This window comes from Phacochoerus africanus, chromosome 2, assembly GCF_016906955.1.
Source record: "Phacochoerus africanus isolate WHEZ1 chromosome 2, ROS_Pafr_v1, whole genome shotgun sequence".
NCBI classification, from domain to species: Eukaryota; Metazoa; Chordata; class Mammalia; order Artiodactyla; family Suidae; genus Phacochoerus; species Phacochoerus africanus.
This window is the reverse complement of record NC_062545.1, coordinates 245,223,885-245,240,633: the sequence shown is the minus strand read 5'-3', so window position 1 is coordinate 245,240,633 and position 16,749 is coordinate 245,223,885. Positions and strand designations below refer to the sequence as shown.

At 41.9% G+C, this 16,749-nt stretch overlaps 1 protein-coding gene across 1 annotated transcript in view; it reads left to right on the top strand.

Moving 5' to 3' along the window:
• Positions 1–16,749, top strand: part of GRIN3A (glutamate ionotropic receptor NMDA type subunit 3A) — a 156,525-nt gene that overhangs the window by 131,887 nt on the left and 7,889 nt on the right. The window contains exons 7-8 of the mRNA XM_047768073.1: positions 14,076–14,240; positions 15,645–15,721. Of these exons, the coding sequence (XP_047624029.1) occupies positions 14,076–14,240; positions 15,645–15,721 (242 nt within the window). The remainder of the gene's footprint in view (positions 1–14,075; positions 14,241–15,644; positions 15,722–16,749) is intronic.

Sequence of the window (16,749 nt, the reverse complement as noted above, 5' to 3'; positions counted from 1 at the left end):
TGGTGTTGCTCCTAGTACTCAAGAGATACAGAGATGGGCAGGTACACCTCTGCAGCAGAGATGGATGCTGTCTACACTAACAAAACTTAGTTTCAAAGTCAGACCTGACAGGGAAGCTGAGAGCGCTCTCATCCTGGGAAGTCTTTTTCCTAATGTAACAGCCCAGAATCCCTCACAGGAAAATAAACCTGCAGCCAAGGGGTGTGCTGGAACCTATTCACACTGGAGGAGATCCAAAGTATGGATCCACTTCCCCAGCTCCATGTTCAGTGACCTCATGTCAGTAGCCTAAAATCAGTATGGTAGGAATAGTACAGTATGGAAAAGAGCAAAAAATTTTACTTCTTTTGGTTCTGTTTGTTTAGGAGAGCCAGTATACCAATAAGTGCACAGTTGCCTGTACCCTAGATGTTACCAGCTTTCTGTGGTCCCACCTTCTACTCTCATTTCCCAGAGAACAAGCTGTCTGCTGGAGATCTGGGACAGGTCTAGTCTCAGTATCTTCCACTTCACATCAGGCATGGTTCTCACAATGGACCACTCCGTGCGGAAGACGCTTAAGGCTTTCGAAATGCCAGGACAATGAGATGTACTCTCCCTACAAGTACTTAGCCAAGGGACAAAACCCAGGTGATTTTTCTCAGGGCAAGGAAGATCCATTTCAAGATGTATTATCCTTATATTTTGAAAAGGCTGGTAGCTAGTCTTGCCCACCCCACAGAAAAGTAGGACAAGTGAGTTACTATCAGAGCACCCATCTACTAAGGCTCCTGCCATACCTTTATTTCATAAACTATTTATGAACTACAGAGAACAGGTATCCCTGCCCCTTTATTCCCTGTGCAGTACTTTAAAAAAGGTATTAATAATCAGTAAATGCTCCCAATCCTGTAGTTACATGAGTCTTACCCCTATTTCAGGGTAGCATAGTTCAAAGGTTCTGACACACCTGGGTTTGGATTCAGTTACAACAGGGTCTTTACCACAGTCACTTCTCATTAGCCGCATGAGCAAGTTACTTCACCTCTTTGCGTCATTTCTCCTAATTAAAATGAGGATTCATCCCTGGGTTGCTTTGAGGATTCAAAAAGGTGAAGCATGTAAAGTGTTAGAACACAACCCATTCATTCCACTAATGTCCTTCCTTCCCCCTCTCCTCTTCTTCTATGAGATCAGTGTATAAGGAAGACAGGAGACCTGCGGGTTCCTTTTGAACCCTTTCTTAATACTTAGCCACATCTGATCTCAGGATAGCTGAACATTTGTGTGATTCTAATCCAGAAAGGAGATAGTGGAAACAATGTCAAGGTCCTTCTCACCCCCTCATTTACAGAGGGGACAGCAGACTTCTTGACTGGAGGAAGTTTAAAAGAGAAAGACTTGAGAGTTCCCCTTGTGGCCCAGCGGGTTACAAACCCAACTAATACCCATCAGGATGCGGGTTCCATCCCTGGCTTCGCTCTGGGTTAAGGATTTGGCACTACAATCTGTGGTGTAGGTCGCAGAGACGGCTCAGATCCCACATTGCTGTGACTGTAGCTCCAGTTGAACCCCTAGGCTGGGAGCTTCCATATGCTGTGGTTGTAGCCCTAAAAAGCAAAAAAAAAAAAAAAAAAAAAACCTGGAAATTTGAAATTGTGACCAAGGGTTTGAAATGCTTGATTAAATTTAACAAGTTGAATGGCTGGAATTTACAAGCTAATAGCTTGATTAGTCTACCTGACATAGCTCCAAGGCGTTGTGACCATGACCTTGAATTGTGAGCCTGTTTCTCGCTTTAGAAAGATCTGACTGTATGGTTTTTTTCCTTTTTTTTTTTTTTGTTTGCTTTTCAGGGCTGCAGCACATGGACATTCCCAGGCTAGGGGTCAGGTCGGAACTACAGCTGCTGACCTACACCACAGCTCACAGCAATGCAGGGTCCTTAACTCACTGAGCAGGGCCAGGGATCCAACCCGCATCCTCATGGATACTAGTTGGGTTTGTTTCCACTGAGCCACAACAGGAACTCCTATATGGATATTTGAGGATAATAAAGATCACATTTACTTCCAATTTAAAATGCTTTTATTTTTCTCTTCGTTAATTGCCAATTGCCATCAAATCTAGTTCTGCATAGCTTCTTGGGGTGATAATAGTAGTTAACATGTACTGAACAGCTGTTCCAGGTCCTGTTACATTTGTTAAATCATTTAATCTTCATAACAACACTGTGAGGTGGGCGCCATTATCTCACTTTTGATCATCTCACAAGTGATGCTATAGACAGATCTAGAATCTTCTCCAAGGTATCCCAGTTGGTAAGTGGCAAAGCAAGGGCTGCAAGTGCTGTGCTATTTTCATCTCACTGAATTGCCTCCTATTTTTATGGTTTCTGTGTTTACCTGCCTCAAATTATCCCTGATGGTCTTTTTAATGTAATCAAATCCTCTGTTTTTACAAAAGAGGTGAACTGCTTCTCAAGGAGCAAGCAGCTCCTACCTCTTTAGTTCTGTGCATTGCAAAAAATAAAAAAGACTAGGCAAGGCAGTCTTAGATCATCTTCCACCTTCATCTCATCTTGAGAAAAATAAGTGACAGTATTTAAATTAAAGTGATAACAGCAACCAATATGCTTTTCAGCTCTAGACATCAGTAACAATATGTTGTTATGAATCCTGTATTTATGGATTGTGTCGCTTTGTACCATATGTTTCAATCCCCAAACCACTTCCTTTTTTAGCGTTGGAGAAAATATGGCCTTAGCACAGTTGGTTTATTTCCTAAGTCAATCATGCTTCAGATGAATTCCTAAGGAAAAGCCTTCAGGAATTTGTTTTATTACAAATTCCATTCTTCATTTATGCTGTTGAGTCTCTCTGTTGGGCTAAAGTGGGTTGTGAGTCTGGCTACTGTGTTTTATCTACTTTGTATGGCTTGAAAAGGGAGAGGATTGGATGTTTTTTAAAACAGAGCGACATCATGATAAAGGAGTCAGGTTGCTAAGCTGAGAATCAGAACTGGACCCCTCTTCTTTCATATTGCCTGCCAAAGCCATACTACTGTCTGGTGACTATGTGAACAGCAACAAACCATGTGTCAGCTTTAAAGCATTAGCTGATTCATCATGAAAAGCCCTAATACTGAAGGGACAGGAGCATCAATAAAAGCTATGTAGATAAAGGATACAGTCTGACAGCTGTTAGGCAAAATCTGACCCACTAATAGTTTTGTTATTAGTTTTACATAATATTTGTTCTCTCAGTGTTTTGTGTATGTTCGTGTGTGTGTGTGTGTGTGTGTGTGTGTGTGTGTGTTGACAATATTTTTAAAAGGAAGATTCTCAGTAAAAATAAAAATTAACATAAAGGAATGCACACAACCCCAGGATGGGACTAGCTTTTTATTGGCTAAAGTACCTCTGCAAATGGGACTGAAATCAGAAGTCTCAATAAAGAGAAAGTGATGTTGCTACAGAAGGTAAGGTCTGGCTGCTTCCTGCTCTACAGGCAGTAAAGAGGCAAGATTGTGCAAAATATTACATTTAGAATGGATAAGCCATGAGGTCCTACTGTATAGCACAGGGAACTATATACAATCTCTGGTGATGGAACATAATGGAGGATAATATGAGCTAAAGAATGTTTAAAAAAAAAGAATCAATTTGATGGAAAATAAAATTTGCTTTATTTTGGAGGCCAGCAAGTGGGGGTAGGAGGGGCAGAAAGGGCAAACTTCTGTCCAAAGGCCAACGCTCTCCCCACAGACAACCAGGGGAGGGGCAAGACCTTTTAAATGGGAATTTCAGGGATGTATAGGTGAAGGGAGGGGGCTACCTGTAGAAACAGCACAGTCAGATCTGACAGTCATCCTGAAATTGGTCATGCAGTAGTCCCAACATCGTCATCTGGATTGTTTTTAAGTACACCTGGGTGGATTTGTTCCCATTTCTTTGAGGCCGTTTCTCAAATTGTGGCAGCTTATGTCTTGGCTGCAAGTCTGGTCGTCCTGTAGTTAACTTCTTCCACCCAGTAGGGATTTCATTATCTACAAGGCAGCTCACAGGATATGGTTCAGAATATTATCTATGGCCCTTGAGGAGGAACTAAAGGTCCTTGCCTTTGCTTAATGACTAAACTAGTATTATTTGGTCTCATTCAACTGTTTTCTTTTGCTTCTGCATCTTCTCACTTCTCTGATTAACTTATTCTTTGGCCGAAGTTTCTCTACAGACAAAAGCAGGCAGAAGACAGGTCGGGGAAGATCAGAGGGTCCTGCTCCATTTCACTGTGTTCCATTCTTTGGTAAAAAAAGCTCAAGATGGACTGAAGTATTTTTTTTCTTTTTCTTTTTCTTTTTTTTCTGAAAATAAAGCAACCAGTAAAAATACTTCTAAAAAATAAAGCAAATGATTATAAAACATCCCAACAACTGAAACAAGTTTCCAATAATCAAAGCAAATAGAGCCATGTAGAATTTTAAACATCTGTATAATAAATATAACTAAACAAAGCTAACAGGAAAACTTAAAGATGCAGAAACATATGTAATATGTTAGAAAAGAGGTTAATGGCTTTTTTCAGTAAAATTCCTTGCCTTTTCTAAAATGATTACCTGGGCAAAATATATAAATACGTAACTCACACATGTAGAAATAGGAGAAACAAATATTGAAAAGTAGCCACATTAATTGAATAAATGCAAATTGGAATACTTTAAAAAGGAAGAAATGACTATTTGCAAAGCAAAGTTGGCATGGATGTGAGCATCCTATAAATTGGGGCATCTTGGGAATCATTGGGAATGGTTTTCACATGCCTGAGGACCAATCAAGAGGCACCATATTGTCTGACCTGGTAATATCACCCATTGCAATATCTATCTCAAAGAAAGAATCAAAAATGATTTTTTAGGAGTTCCCAGTGGCTCAGTGGGTTATGAATCTAGGGTTGTCACTGCTGTTCCTTGGGTCGCTGCTGTGGCACAGGTTTGATCCCTGGCCAGGGAACCTCAGCATGCCGTGGGCACAGCCAAAAAAAAAAAGATTCTTTTAATGCTCTATGCAAAGGATTTTTTATTGTAGCAATATTTATTATATATAATAAAGAAAGAAAATTTAAACACCTGACAGTTTGGAAGCAGTAGTCAAAATTATAGGTGAAAATATAAAGCCATTAATATTAATAAGTAAAATGTGTAAACCCATTAATTTTAGAATATATTGTTTCTTAAGAAGCATAATTGTTGTATTAACATAGAGCTTACAACTCTAGAAACTATGTATGTATATGGTCATAGTTCAGAAGAAAAAAATGAAGACTTGAAAGTAATTGTTTACATAGTAAAAGAATAATAGTTAATCACCCCAAAGTTAATTTTTAGAAATATTTTTTAGTTGTCCTATTAAATTAAGATTTTTCGAAAGACTGCGCAGCGGAGCTAGTGTAGCACCTTTAGCATCAGGTCTAAGCCTGAAACATGGTTACCCAAACCAAGAAGGGGAGAGGCTCTGGGAGCACCAGGAACCGAAAGGGGGCACCTCCTCAGCACCATGGGCAGTGCCCTGGTGAGGAGCCATTAGGCAGATTCCAGGTTGGAAGAGAGAGAGAGCTGCCACAGCTCCCAGGACCAGGGAAGCAGTGAGAAGTTCCTGCAGATCCTGATTTTAGTGTCCCATCTAGATTATATTCCTATCCAAATGTGTGAGCAATTTTAACTCCACTCATCACAGTGTCTCCCTGGATTTTGCAAATCATCTCTTTTGTTTCTTTTGTTAAACGTACTCTCTCAGATGGTCTTCATTGATGAGGAAGTTCCAGATTCTCTGAGTGAATATCTGCTCTCTCCCGTCTCATGACTCTTGTTATACTTTTTTATAAATCACAAATGATTACACTGCATGGTCTTACCCCACTGTCTCCAGCCAGGTAAACTCTCTCCTCTGGAGGCTGTTCTTGGTACCTCCGAAGCCCACTCCTCATGCAAATGCAGGTCTCCATCTTCTGTACCTGCCCCCGACCCGGACAAAGAGTTGTATGTACAGACACAAGGAGTCTGCCAAGTTTTAATGAGCTCCTGCTCTTCTGGGCAACAGAAAGGAAATCTAGCTTTCAAATTTGCTTCCTCTTCATCCTGCTTCCAAGTATCTAGGAGTTAATATTTCAAAAGCTTCACAACCTTTCTTGTCTTTACCTCTTACTAAAACCATTATTCCTCCCCCACCCAGGTCTCTTAGTAAAGAAAAAGAAAATCATTTAGAACACCAGGATTTGGCTTTACACACTTAGAGGAGAAATCATCACACAAAGCTTAACACGTTAGATCAGTGAAAAATAAAAAGATTTCCCCTGGTTCTTATAGTCCTTTTGCTCTAGGGGAAAGTACCCAATAAGTTCGAGAAGTGTTGAGAGTAATTGTAACTAAGTTTTTTCAGGTATGTACTTCATGTGATAAATTCATTCAGTGTTCTCAGGAAAAATCATCTGTCTCAAATAGGTTATCGACATCTTGGAGCAGTCGATCAGTGCAGATTCTTTGGTTGCAAGCAACGGATTAATATAAGAAAGATAAAGGGGGTTATCGAAGGAATTGGGGGAGTTCCAGTTGTGGCTCAGCAGGTTAAGGACCCAACATTGTCTCTGTGAGGATGTGGATTCATTCGATCCCTGGCCTTGCTCAGCGTTGCCACAAGCCGTGGTGGCATAGGATACAGCTGCAGTTCCAATTCAGCCCCTAGCCTGGCAACGTCCATATGCCACAGCCGCGGCCCTAAAAAGAAAAAAAAAAAAAAAGGAAAGAAAAAAAAAAAAAGGAAGGATAAGCTCAATGTTTTGAGGTAAGGAGGAGAGTAACTGATGCCTCAGGAATCACAGGACTCTGGAACGTTAGTGGCTGGAAGTAGTGTCTGTGAGGCACTGACATTGGAAATGACTCTGCTCCAACCACTTTCAAAGTCAAATGTGTCTGCTTCACATGCAAATTGGCTTACTCTGGGTCCCATGCTTGGCCTCCTGTGATAAGGACTGGGGAGCCTGTGAGTGGTAGACACCCCAAAACCACATGAAGTGGAGGAGGACAGTTCCCCAGGGGAAGGATCCCAAGCAAATAAAATCAATACAATATATTTCCAACACAAGCAAGCTGAAATTACTGCCTTCTACCTCCAACTTTTTACTTTATTAATTGTATTTTTCCTCCCAATTCACATTAGGTCCCCAGACTGAGGGACACTGGCATTAGGAAGTCAGGATGGCAAGTTTTCTCATCCATCCATTGAGAAAATCCATCTCTACCTTTCTCCTTCACGGAATTATTCTAAAACCTCCTGAGATATACAAAAGTGTTTGGTGGTTGGGGAGGATATATAAATTTACATCATCCCAAAAAAAGATTCTAGGAGTTCCTGCTGTGGTACAGTGGGTTAAGAATCTGACTGCAGTGGCTTAGGTCGCTGCAGAGGCATGGATTCAGTCCCTGGCCTGGCACAGTGGGTTAAAGGATCCGGTGTTGCCACAGCTATGGCATAAATCACAGCTATGGCTCAGACTCAGTACCTGGCCTGAGGTACTGAGAACTTCTGTATGCCATGGGTGTGGCCATAAAATTCAAAAAATAAAAAAATAAAAAGATTCTAACTTTCGTAAGGATTCATTCGTTCAAAAAATAGTTATTAAAAACCTAGTAAGTGCTAGTGCTCGCTTCAGCAGCACATATACTAAAATCTAGTCAGTGCTAGGCACTCCTCTAGGCAGTCAGGGTATGCTCTGGACAAAGTGGGCAAAATCCCTGGCTTCTTGGAGCTTATATTCTCCTCGAGGAGGAAAATAGGCAATAAACAAACACATGTTATGTCAGGAGCAAACTAACACCAGGTAAGGGGTCCAGGAGAGAAAGGGGAAGGGTTTGCCCCCTTTTTTTTTTTTTTTTGCCTCATCCTTGGCATGTGGAAGTTCTGCAGCCAGGGATCCAACCTTAACTCTCTGAGACACCAGGGGATTCCAGGATTTGCCTTTTTAACCACAGTGTTTGGGGTAGACTTCACTGATAAATGACGTTTGAGCAGAGGCCTGAAGAAAATAAGGGAAGGAGCAATACTGATCCCTGGTGGAAGAATTTATAGACAGAACAGAAGATGAAAACCCTCGAGGAGGAACTGCTGGATGGTTTTTAAGGAAGTGTGAGGAAGCCCAAGCAACAAAGCAGAGTAAGAGAGTGAGAGAAGAATATGAAGCTAGAAGTTGTGGGACTAAGTCAGGTAAGGTCCTGTGGTCCTGTGTGAAGACTCTTTGTATGAGGCTGAAAACCATCACTGGATACTGAGCACAGGAGTGACATATTTTGAGAGTCATTGTCAGCCTTGCAGAAAACAGACTGAAGGGGTCAGGAGGCTGTTTCCGTGGTCAAGGTGAGAGATGATGGTGGCTTGGACCAGGGTGGTAGATGGAGGTGGTGGGAAGTCATCAGATTCTGGACATACTTTGCAAATAAGCTCCACAGCATTTGCAGACACAATAAGTACTGGATGAAGAGAAAGAGAGGAATCAAAATTGCTCTAAGGTATTTGGCCTGAGAAATTGCAAGGATGGAGATTTGTTAAGATGGGAAAGACTGTGTGAAGAGGACGTTTCAGGGAGGAAATTCAGAGGTAATTTTGATGTGTCAAGCTGGAGATGTCTATTAGATATGGATGAGTCAGGAGTTGGAAAAGATAAAAATTTGGAAGCCTTTGGAAGTAGGTTGTCTTTAAAGCCAGGAGTCTGGTTAAGAAAGTAAATGGAGCTAAAGAACTGAAGCTATGCCAGTGCTCACAGTCAGAAAGATGGGGCGGAAACAGCAAGAAGACTAAGGTAAAACAAAGAGAGAGGCTTCCCCAAAACAATGAAGAAAATACATCAAAGAGCATGAAATAATCAACGGTGTCCACGTTAATGCATGAATAAGTCAAAAATCGACTACTGGATGTGGTGATGTGGAGGTCATTGTTGCCTTTGACAGGATCCTAAGCTAGGTATTAAAAGCCTAATTGGAGTGCGTCCAAAAGCGAATGGGAGGAGAGGAATTGAAAGCAATGAGTACAGACTTTTTAGAGGACCAGAGAAATGGGGTAGTTGCTGTGTGGTGAGAGCTGTGGACTGGGGTCTAAGGAGGCTTAAATCATAGGATTTAACCAGTAACATCTGAGGCGAATATGACTGAAATACTTTAACTGCATTACTTGCTGGAGGTTTCAGAGTCTAGTCAGTTATCTCATCGGCTACAAGATGTTTTGAGGGTCCACAGCTGAGCAAGATGCCAAAGGGGGTTTAGCAGCAACAAAAGTGGTGGTCTTGGCTTCTACATGTCACTGGAAGCACCGACAATCTCAACAAAGACCACTCAGAACCTTTGGTAGTCAAAGCATCTCTCCATTTGAATCTAGTCTGTTTCTGGAAATGTGTTGGCTAGTAAATTTACAGATAATAGGAGCCTTTTCTGTTATATGAGAAAAACAATAAAGAATTTCCACTTCAAAAAGCCCAACCAGTTTCCCTAAAAATCACTAAACCATTCTTAGACACTCACTAGTGTTTAAAATTGAATGCACAGGAGTTCCCGTTGTGGCTCAGTGGTTAACGAATCCAACTAGGAACCACGAGGTTGCAGGTTCGATCCCTGCCCATGCTCAGTGGGTTAACGATCCGGCGTTGCCATGAGCTGTGGTGTAGGTCTCACACGCAGCTCGGATCCCATGTTGCTGTGACTCTGGTGTAGACCGGCAGCTATAGCTCCGATTTGACCCCTAGCCTGGGAACCTCCATATGCCACAGGAGTGGCCCAAGAAATAGCAAAAAAGACAAAAAATAAAATAAATAAATAAATAAATAAATAAATAAAATTGAATGCACAATGAATGGGTTTCTATATATGACAGTCCAGCAATGATTCCTGCATAGTATGAAGCATTTAAAACACCAGTTCTTTAATGCTTAAGAAGTGGGTATTCATGTGTGCATAATGCAGAGTATGCTTTTCCTCCACAGTGCAATAAATGTGTACTAATGTAAATGAACAATAAAATAAAATGTTAAACATAACAAATATAAGTAACATTTCGCAAAATAAAATAAGCAAGCAAGGTGATTTTTGAATGTTACTTATTGGTTAACTGGGAGTTTCCATTGTGGCTCAGTGGTAACGAACCCGACTGGCATCCTTGAGGACGCGGGTTCGATCCCTGGCCTCGCTTAGTGTGGATTAAAGGATCTGGCTTTGCCATTGAGCTGTGGTGTAGGTGGCAGATGCAGTTTGGATCCCGCATTGCTGTGGCTGTGGCTGTAGCATAGCCTGGCAGCTGTAGCTCCAATTCGACCCCTAGCCTGATCGTGCATATGCCACAGGTGCAGTCCTAAAAAGCAAAAGAAAAGAAGAGTTAACTGAGTGAAATTGGGTGGGCTGGGGTGAGTCTGCAGGACTAAGTTAAGCCATAAATGCCTGAGATTTACCCATGGTTAAATCCTGGAACAGTCTTCTCTCCTTGGCTCTTGAGACTCCAGAAGTGTAGGACTGTGAGCTATCAAATAAAGCTGCAGATGAAGCAATGGGATGAAGAAAACAAAAAACTTATTTCTCTTTGCATTTCTTTGCTGTCATTTATACAGCTCTTGACAACATGAGACCAGGCTGCGATTGCATTTCTGAGTGTGATGTTTCTACTCGTCACTTGCAACTGCAATCATTACTTTGTCTGCATCACTGGATTTAAAGCTTTGACACTGAATATTCATTGCTCCTCTTCTTCTTCCTCTGACCAATGATAAATGCCAAGTTGAGCAAGTTCCACTCTATCAAATAAAAAGTTTTCACTTGATAATATGGGGCAGATGCACATATCTAATGCATGGCACACTGAAGCAGTGTGGCCCTCCAGGAAGAACAGCTGAATTACAGCTGCAGTCGAACATCTTATCACTCAGCATCAGACACAGTGTCAACATTGTCATTGGTGCCCACAGGCAGATTATAGCGGATTTTCAATTCAGATGCTGATTTTTGAATAAAATGTTTGCAAGTTATTACAGGGAATAGACAGTAAGAGTTCAGATAGCAAGGGATACCTGTAAATGGTGTTTGCTTGAAGGTGGTACAGGCTTTGGCAGTGCTGGATCCATAGCCAGGCTTCCCTATTTATTACCTTGTATGATCTTGGGTGCAGTATTTAATGAGCCTCGGTTTCCTCAAGTGTGAAGTGGGGACAATAATACTTAACTTACAATGTTATTATAAGATTATAATATGCATATACGGTATCTGGCACACAGATATTAAATCTAAGAAAAACAGCAACTATTTCTGTTAGTCTATAAGTATGTGATATAAACAACAGAAACTTGAAGAAAGAAATGTATAAAATAAACTGAATACAGCCTGTTTGTTATTGGGGTCATAAGAGGAAATGAGACAATTATTTTTACGCAACAAGAGGGGAACACCATGCTTCTAAAGGCAGAATGATTCCAAATAAGTTACACTTTTCTTCTTCATCTTGGCAGCACCTTATAAGAAAGCAGCACCAGTCTGTTTAGTGTTTTGCTGAGTGTTTGATAGGGTTAGTGTTAAAATCCAAAATGAATTCCCCTTGTTCGTTCTTCATCCACAGCAGTAGTAACTGATTGTATCCTCTGTAATAGCCATATCCTGTGCACATTACAGCAGGTCCGTGCCAAGGTCTATTTTCAAACACATCTGTATATATTTTCTGGTGGTCAGGTTGGTCATCACTTATACAGAGATGTTCCAGGAAAAGCCCTAGTTCCTGAGTAGCACTAGGGCCCCAAACACATCTCACTTTGTGTGTGTGTGTGTGTGTGTGTGTGTGTGTGTGTGTTTACGGCTGCACCCTCGACACATGGAAATTCCAGATAGGGCTCAAAGTGGAGCTGTAGCCGCTGGCCTGTACCACAGCCACAGCAACTTGGGATCCGAGCTGTGTCTGTGACCTACACCACAACTCATGGCAATGCCAGATCCCTTAACCCACTGAGCGAGGTCAGGGATCAAACCTGCATCCTTACGGATACTAGTTGGGTTCGGCACTGCTGAGCCACGATGGGAACTCCCACCTCTCACCTTTCTTAAACCGGCTTTCCTTGTTCACTAAGGCTGGGCTTCCTGCTTCATTCTCAGGTGGTCTGCTAGTTTTCCTGCCTGTGTCCCAGTCTCCTAGACCTGGTGCATGCTCTATCCCCCTACTCACCTCAGGTCTTTCCTTCTCCAGGGATTCTAGCACCTATTTTTGGTTCAAAGCCACTGCTGTAGTAGCATCATGGAGGAAAAGAGGTTCCATGGCCCAGGCTTCCCCAAAGCCTTTAATCTCCAAGCTGTGCCTCTGAATCTTGACCCCCAGATAGACTTCCTGGCACATCCCAGAGGTCTAGCCATGCCTGAACCATCCTGACGGGTGGCTGCTTCTTTAGGACTGGGGGTAGAGGTAGGGGTGGGGAGAATAAAAAGAAAACCCCTTCAAGAGGATGGGAGGATCACTCAAGACTAGTCAAATGAGGTGGTTAAGTGGATAGACTCTGGAGCCAGACTGCCTGGGTGTGAACACAGCTCTGACCTTTTCTAGTTATGAGACCTTGGACAAGTCACTTAACTCCTTTGTTCCTAAGTTTCCTCACCTGCAAAATAAAAGTAGTAATAGGACCTTCCTATGGGTCAATAGGAAGATTAAGCAAGTTGCTGTGTTGACAGAGTGCTCAGAAGTATGTCTTGCACATATTAAGTGCTCAGTAATTATCAATGAAGATGACAATGACAACGACCACCAAAAGCCTCCGACAAAGAGATGACACCAGGCTGCTTAGCACTGGCTTGTTTGATCTTGGGGAATATGCTTTATCTAAGCTTGCCCAGTGCAGCCCTGTTTCTCCTTCAGGCCTTATGCTCCCTGCCCCTTTAGCACAGCCTTCTATCTCACAAGCCCCCAGATCACTGTGTCAGAAGCTCATGTCTTTCCTTCTTTGTTTCTGCTGCCCTCAGCCTAGAGTGCCTAACCCAAGCCTCAACGTTCTACCTCTCTTCAAGTCTTATCTCATGAGCCAGCTTCTCCACAAAAGCCAGAAGGCATGGATCAATGTATCAGGGGGTATAAATATTTGCTTCCTTCCTAGACTCTATCTGATTGAAGGCAGGGGCATAACCCTCCTCCCTCTACCCCCTGATACTTGGAAGAGTGCCTGGCACATAGTAGGCACTAGCAAATGTTTTTCTTCTTCAGGATTGACTGGTCATTGATGTCAGTGACTGAATGATGCCTGTTTCATAGAGACCTCGTATAAATCACTTAGCAAAGTGCCTGTCACAGATGTTAAAGTTATTTTATTTATGGTTGTTCCTATAACTGCCGCTGTTTTGTTGTACAGCAGAAAGAGCCCAAGCTTTGGAGCTAAACAAACATTGATTTATAGACAAGCTTTGTCACTTAAAAGCTGCAGGGACCTTAGTTTCCTCAAGTATGAATGGCAGTTATAATACCTATATCAGGGCACAAAAAGCAATCAACAAGTAGGTCCCTTCTCTTTATCCTCCATGGCTGTCCAATTTTATGACATGCCTCAATTTCCTTCACTTCTCTGCTCCCAAAAATGAGGACATTGAACTAGATGATCTCCATGTTCCCTGAAAGATCTGAATGTCAAAATTATTGAATTCATCATCTTTTCCCCTTAAATCTACTCTTTCTCAGTCCCTGAGAGACTTTCTTTCCTTGATAACTATTCAGTGTTTTAATATATCAAGTTATTTCAAATCTCAGTTTCTATCTCTATCTCTTAGTGTCTCTCTTGAGACCATAGAGTGGTCCAGACACAGGGCCTCTGCACGACTCTAGGGACCAGTCATACAATTGCACTGTATGTGAGGAGCACCCCGGGAATTGTGCTCTGCAGAAGCACCCAGTCCTAGCTGGATTCCCTTCACAGTGTAGAATAGTGAAGTCTACAGAGCACGCAGAGGGACAGTGTCCAGCTTTCCTTGGGTCCAATAAAAAAGAATCTGCGTGTAAGAGTGGGAACAGGTGGTACATCACATTCATGGCCTTTTCTTTCCTGTTCTGCCAGACTCTGCAAATGGGCATCAAACACTTCTCTGGACTCTTTGTGCTGCTGTGCATTGGATTTGGTCTGTCCATCTTGACCACCATCGGTGAGCACATAGTGTACTGGCTGCTGTTACCACGCATCAAGAACAAATCTAGGCTGCAATACTGGCTCCACACCAGTCAGGTGAGTGCCACCATTATCCTGCTGCAATATTTTTAAATGTTAGAGTTCCCAGAGAGGGAAGAATCCAGTGCCCCAAGTCAGACTGACAGATGCCAAGTTACCAAGAGAACCAGGGTGGTATAGACACTCTCACCATACTATCTTGTTTAATTCATTTGCCCCTTAAATTAAGCTATCCCATAATGCTCCTTCCTTTCACACAACCCTGCACTGTTGCTCACAGTGGAAGCAACAGCATTGTTTTGAACCTGGCTTCATTTACGATAATCTGAAGTGATGGTGTGAATGATGGATTCTTTTTTTTTTTTTTTTTTAATTTTCCCACTGTACAGCAAGGGGGTCAGGTTATCCTTACATGTATACATTACAATTACATTTTTCCCCCAGCCTTTCTTCTGTTGCAACATGGATTCTTTTCTTGCCAAATTGAAACCCATTAAATGAGCTTGAAGTCCCTCTTTTCCTTTAGATGAACCCACAGGCCCCTGTTCTTTCTGCATTTTAGATGGTCCAGAGCTTTGAAGTCCACTGGTGCCAAGACTAAAGCTCATAGCATCCAAATTCCTCTTGTGTATTCCAGACACCTGCACACTCACTTACAGGAAGAACTGAAACTGTCGGGCAGACCTCCATTCACACTCCTTGCATATCTTGACCCAAAGACCACTGGCATTGAGAACCAAAATATACCCAGGAGGCTTCTTACTGATGAAGGGGGTCTCGCCAAGGCATCAGTCCTCCCTGAGCTCGGTGAGGGGTGAGGTGGGGGAAGCCAGCCTGACCTCCCAGATGGATTCCCTCCTGCCTCCCATCACTGCTCTCAGCAGTAAGGCTGCCATTCTGCCATCTTTGCCCCATTCATCTGTTTCGCCCTCTGCTGTTAACACACCACTTTATCTTCTAAAGAGGTCACTGTCACTGGTTGGGTTACAGTGGAACCCCGTTCTTCCTACTTTCATCCTAGGACCTCTTACAAATGATCCTTTCCAGTTAGTTTCATTCTCAGTTCTTCCCTTGTTTTCACTGCTAAGAAGTGAAACTTAAGTTTTTGACACCTTTAGCAATTGTATAAGGCCCTTTGCCACACTTTATAACTTTTTTATATCACATAACCTTTTTACAACTCAGAGTATAACTTTTTATATCACATAACCTTTTTACAACTCAGAGCATTTCTTAGGCTCCTATCAAATTACTTTTTTCCCCTCCAGGTAGGATAACTTATAATTAGAATTCTTATTCTCTTGAGAATTGGGACTGAATACTGATCTGTTTGGGGGCATTCCTGGAAATTTATTGAGAGGCCAAGATTTGTAGTGATGAGATTAAATCTTAGGGGGTACTTTGTCCCCTGGATGTGTGTTTCTAATAACCTCTATGTTTTGAATCTGTTCTTTTCACCAGAGATTACATAGAGCACTAAACACATCATTTGTAGAGGAAAAGCAGCAGCGTTTCAAGACTAAACGTGTGGAAAAGAGGTAAGAAGAGGCCAGTGCCAGGTGTCATTTATATCTGTTAAAAATCCAGAGATGTGACTGAGACTCCATGCTTAAGAGGGAAACTAGGATAATAAATTCAAATCAGGATCAAGTTGTTGATAAACACATTCAGTAAAAATATGTGGTTTCAAATAGAAATAAAACAGACAAAATAGAAAATAACATCTATACATAGATGGGCACTGAAATTCAGTAGAGGCGATATATTTTGTGGTTGAAGTGCAGCTGTGATCTCTAGAGTCAAGCATTTGGGTTCAAATTCTGACCAACACTTAAAATATATGTGGCCTTGGGCAAGTCATTTATTTAACCTTTTTGAAACTGTTTCCTCATTAGTAAAAATAAGATAGAGTACCTACTTTCTAGAGATGCTGTAAGGATTAAATGTAGTAATACATATAAAGCCCTGAAAACAAAGCTATTTTAGGTATTATTACTGTGTACAAAATACAAGTCTTAATTCTTAAGTACTTCAGGCAATTAATTTCATGCAATATCGCCCTTATGGCATGTTTCCTCTCCCAGCTCCTTTCCAGCACTCTGAGGAATATTTGAAATATGCAACAGACGTGTTCTGCTTAATCCATTTCCTGGCACTATTACTACAAACTCCCCAGAAAAGAGCATCTCATTAATAGGAAGTATCAAACATTAAATGCAGAGATGACATTTGAAAATTGAAACTTCCCACCTTCCCCACATCCAGCCTGTGGATGACTGTGGCCTCATTCATGGTGGCAAAAGATGCCAGAAGTTATCTGGGTCTAGTACCCGGCTGGCCTCGGTTGCGTGCTGCCTAAAGTGACCTCCTGATTCTTTATGTTCAGAGGCCTCCGTTTATGGCCCCAGGAACTCCAAGCCACCCCTGTCATCTATGGCAGACCCTCAGCTCCAAGCTTGGCTTTCTGGGTAATTTTGAAATCTGACACTCAAATTTCTCCTTCACAATAAAGGAAAAGGAAAAGCGTGATTCCTTTTTACTGTCTGTACCTCCTTGGGGATTGCCA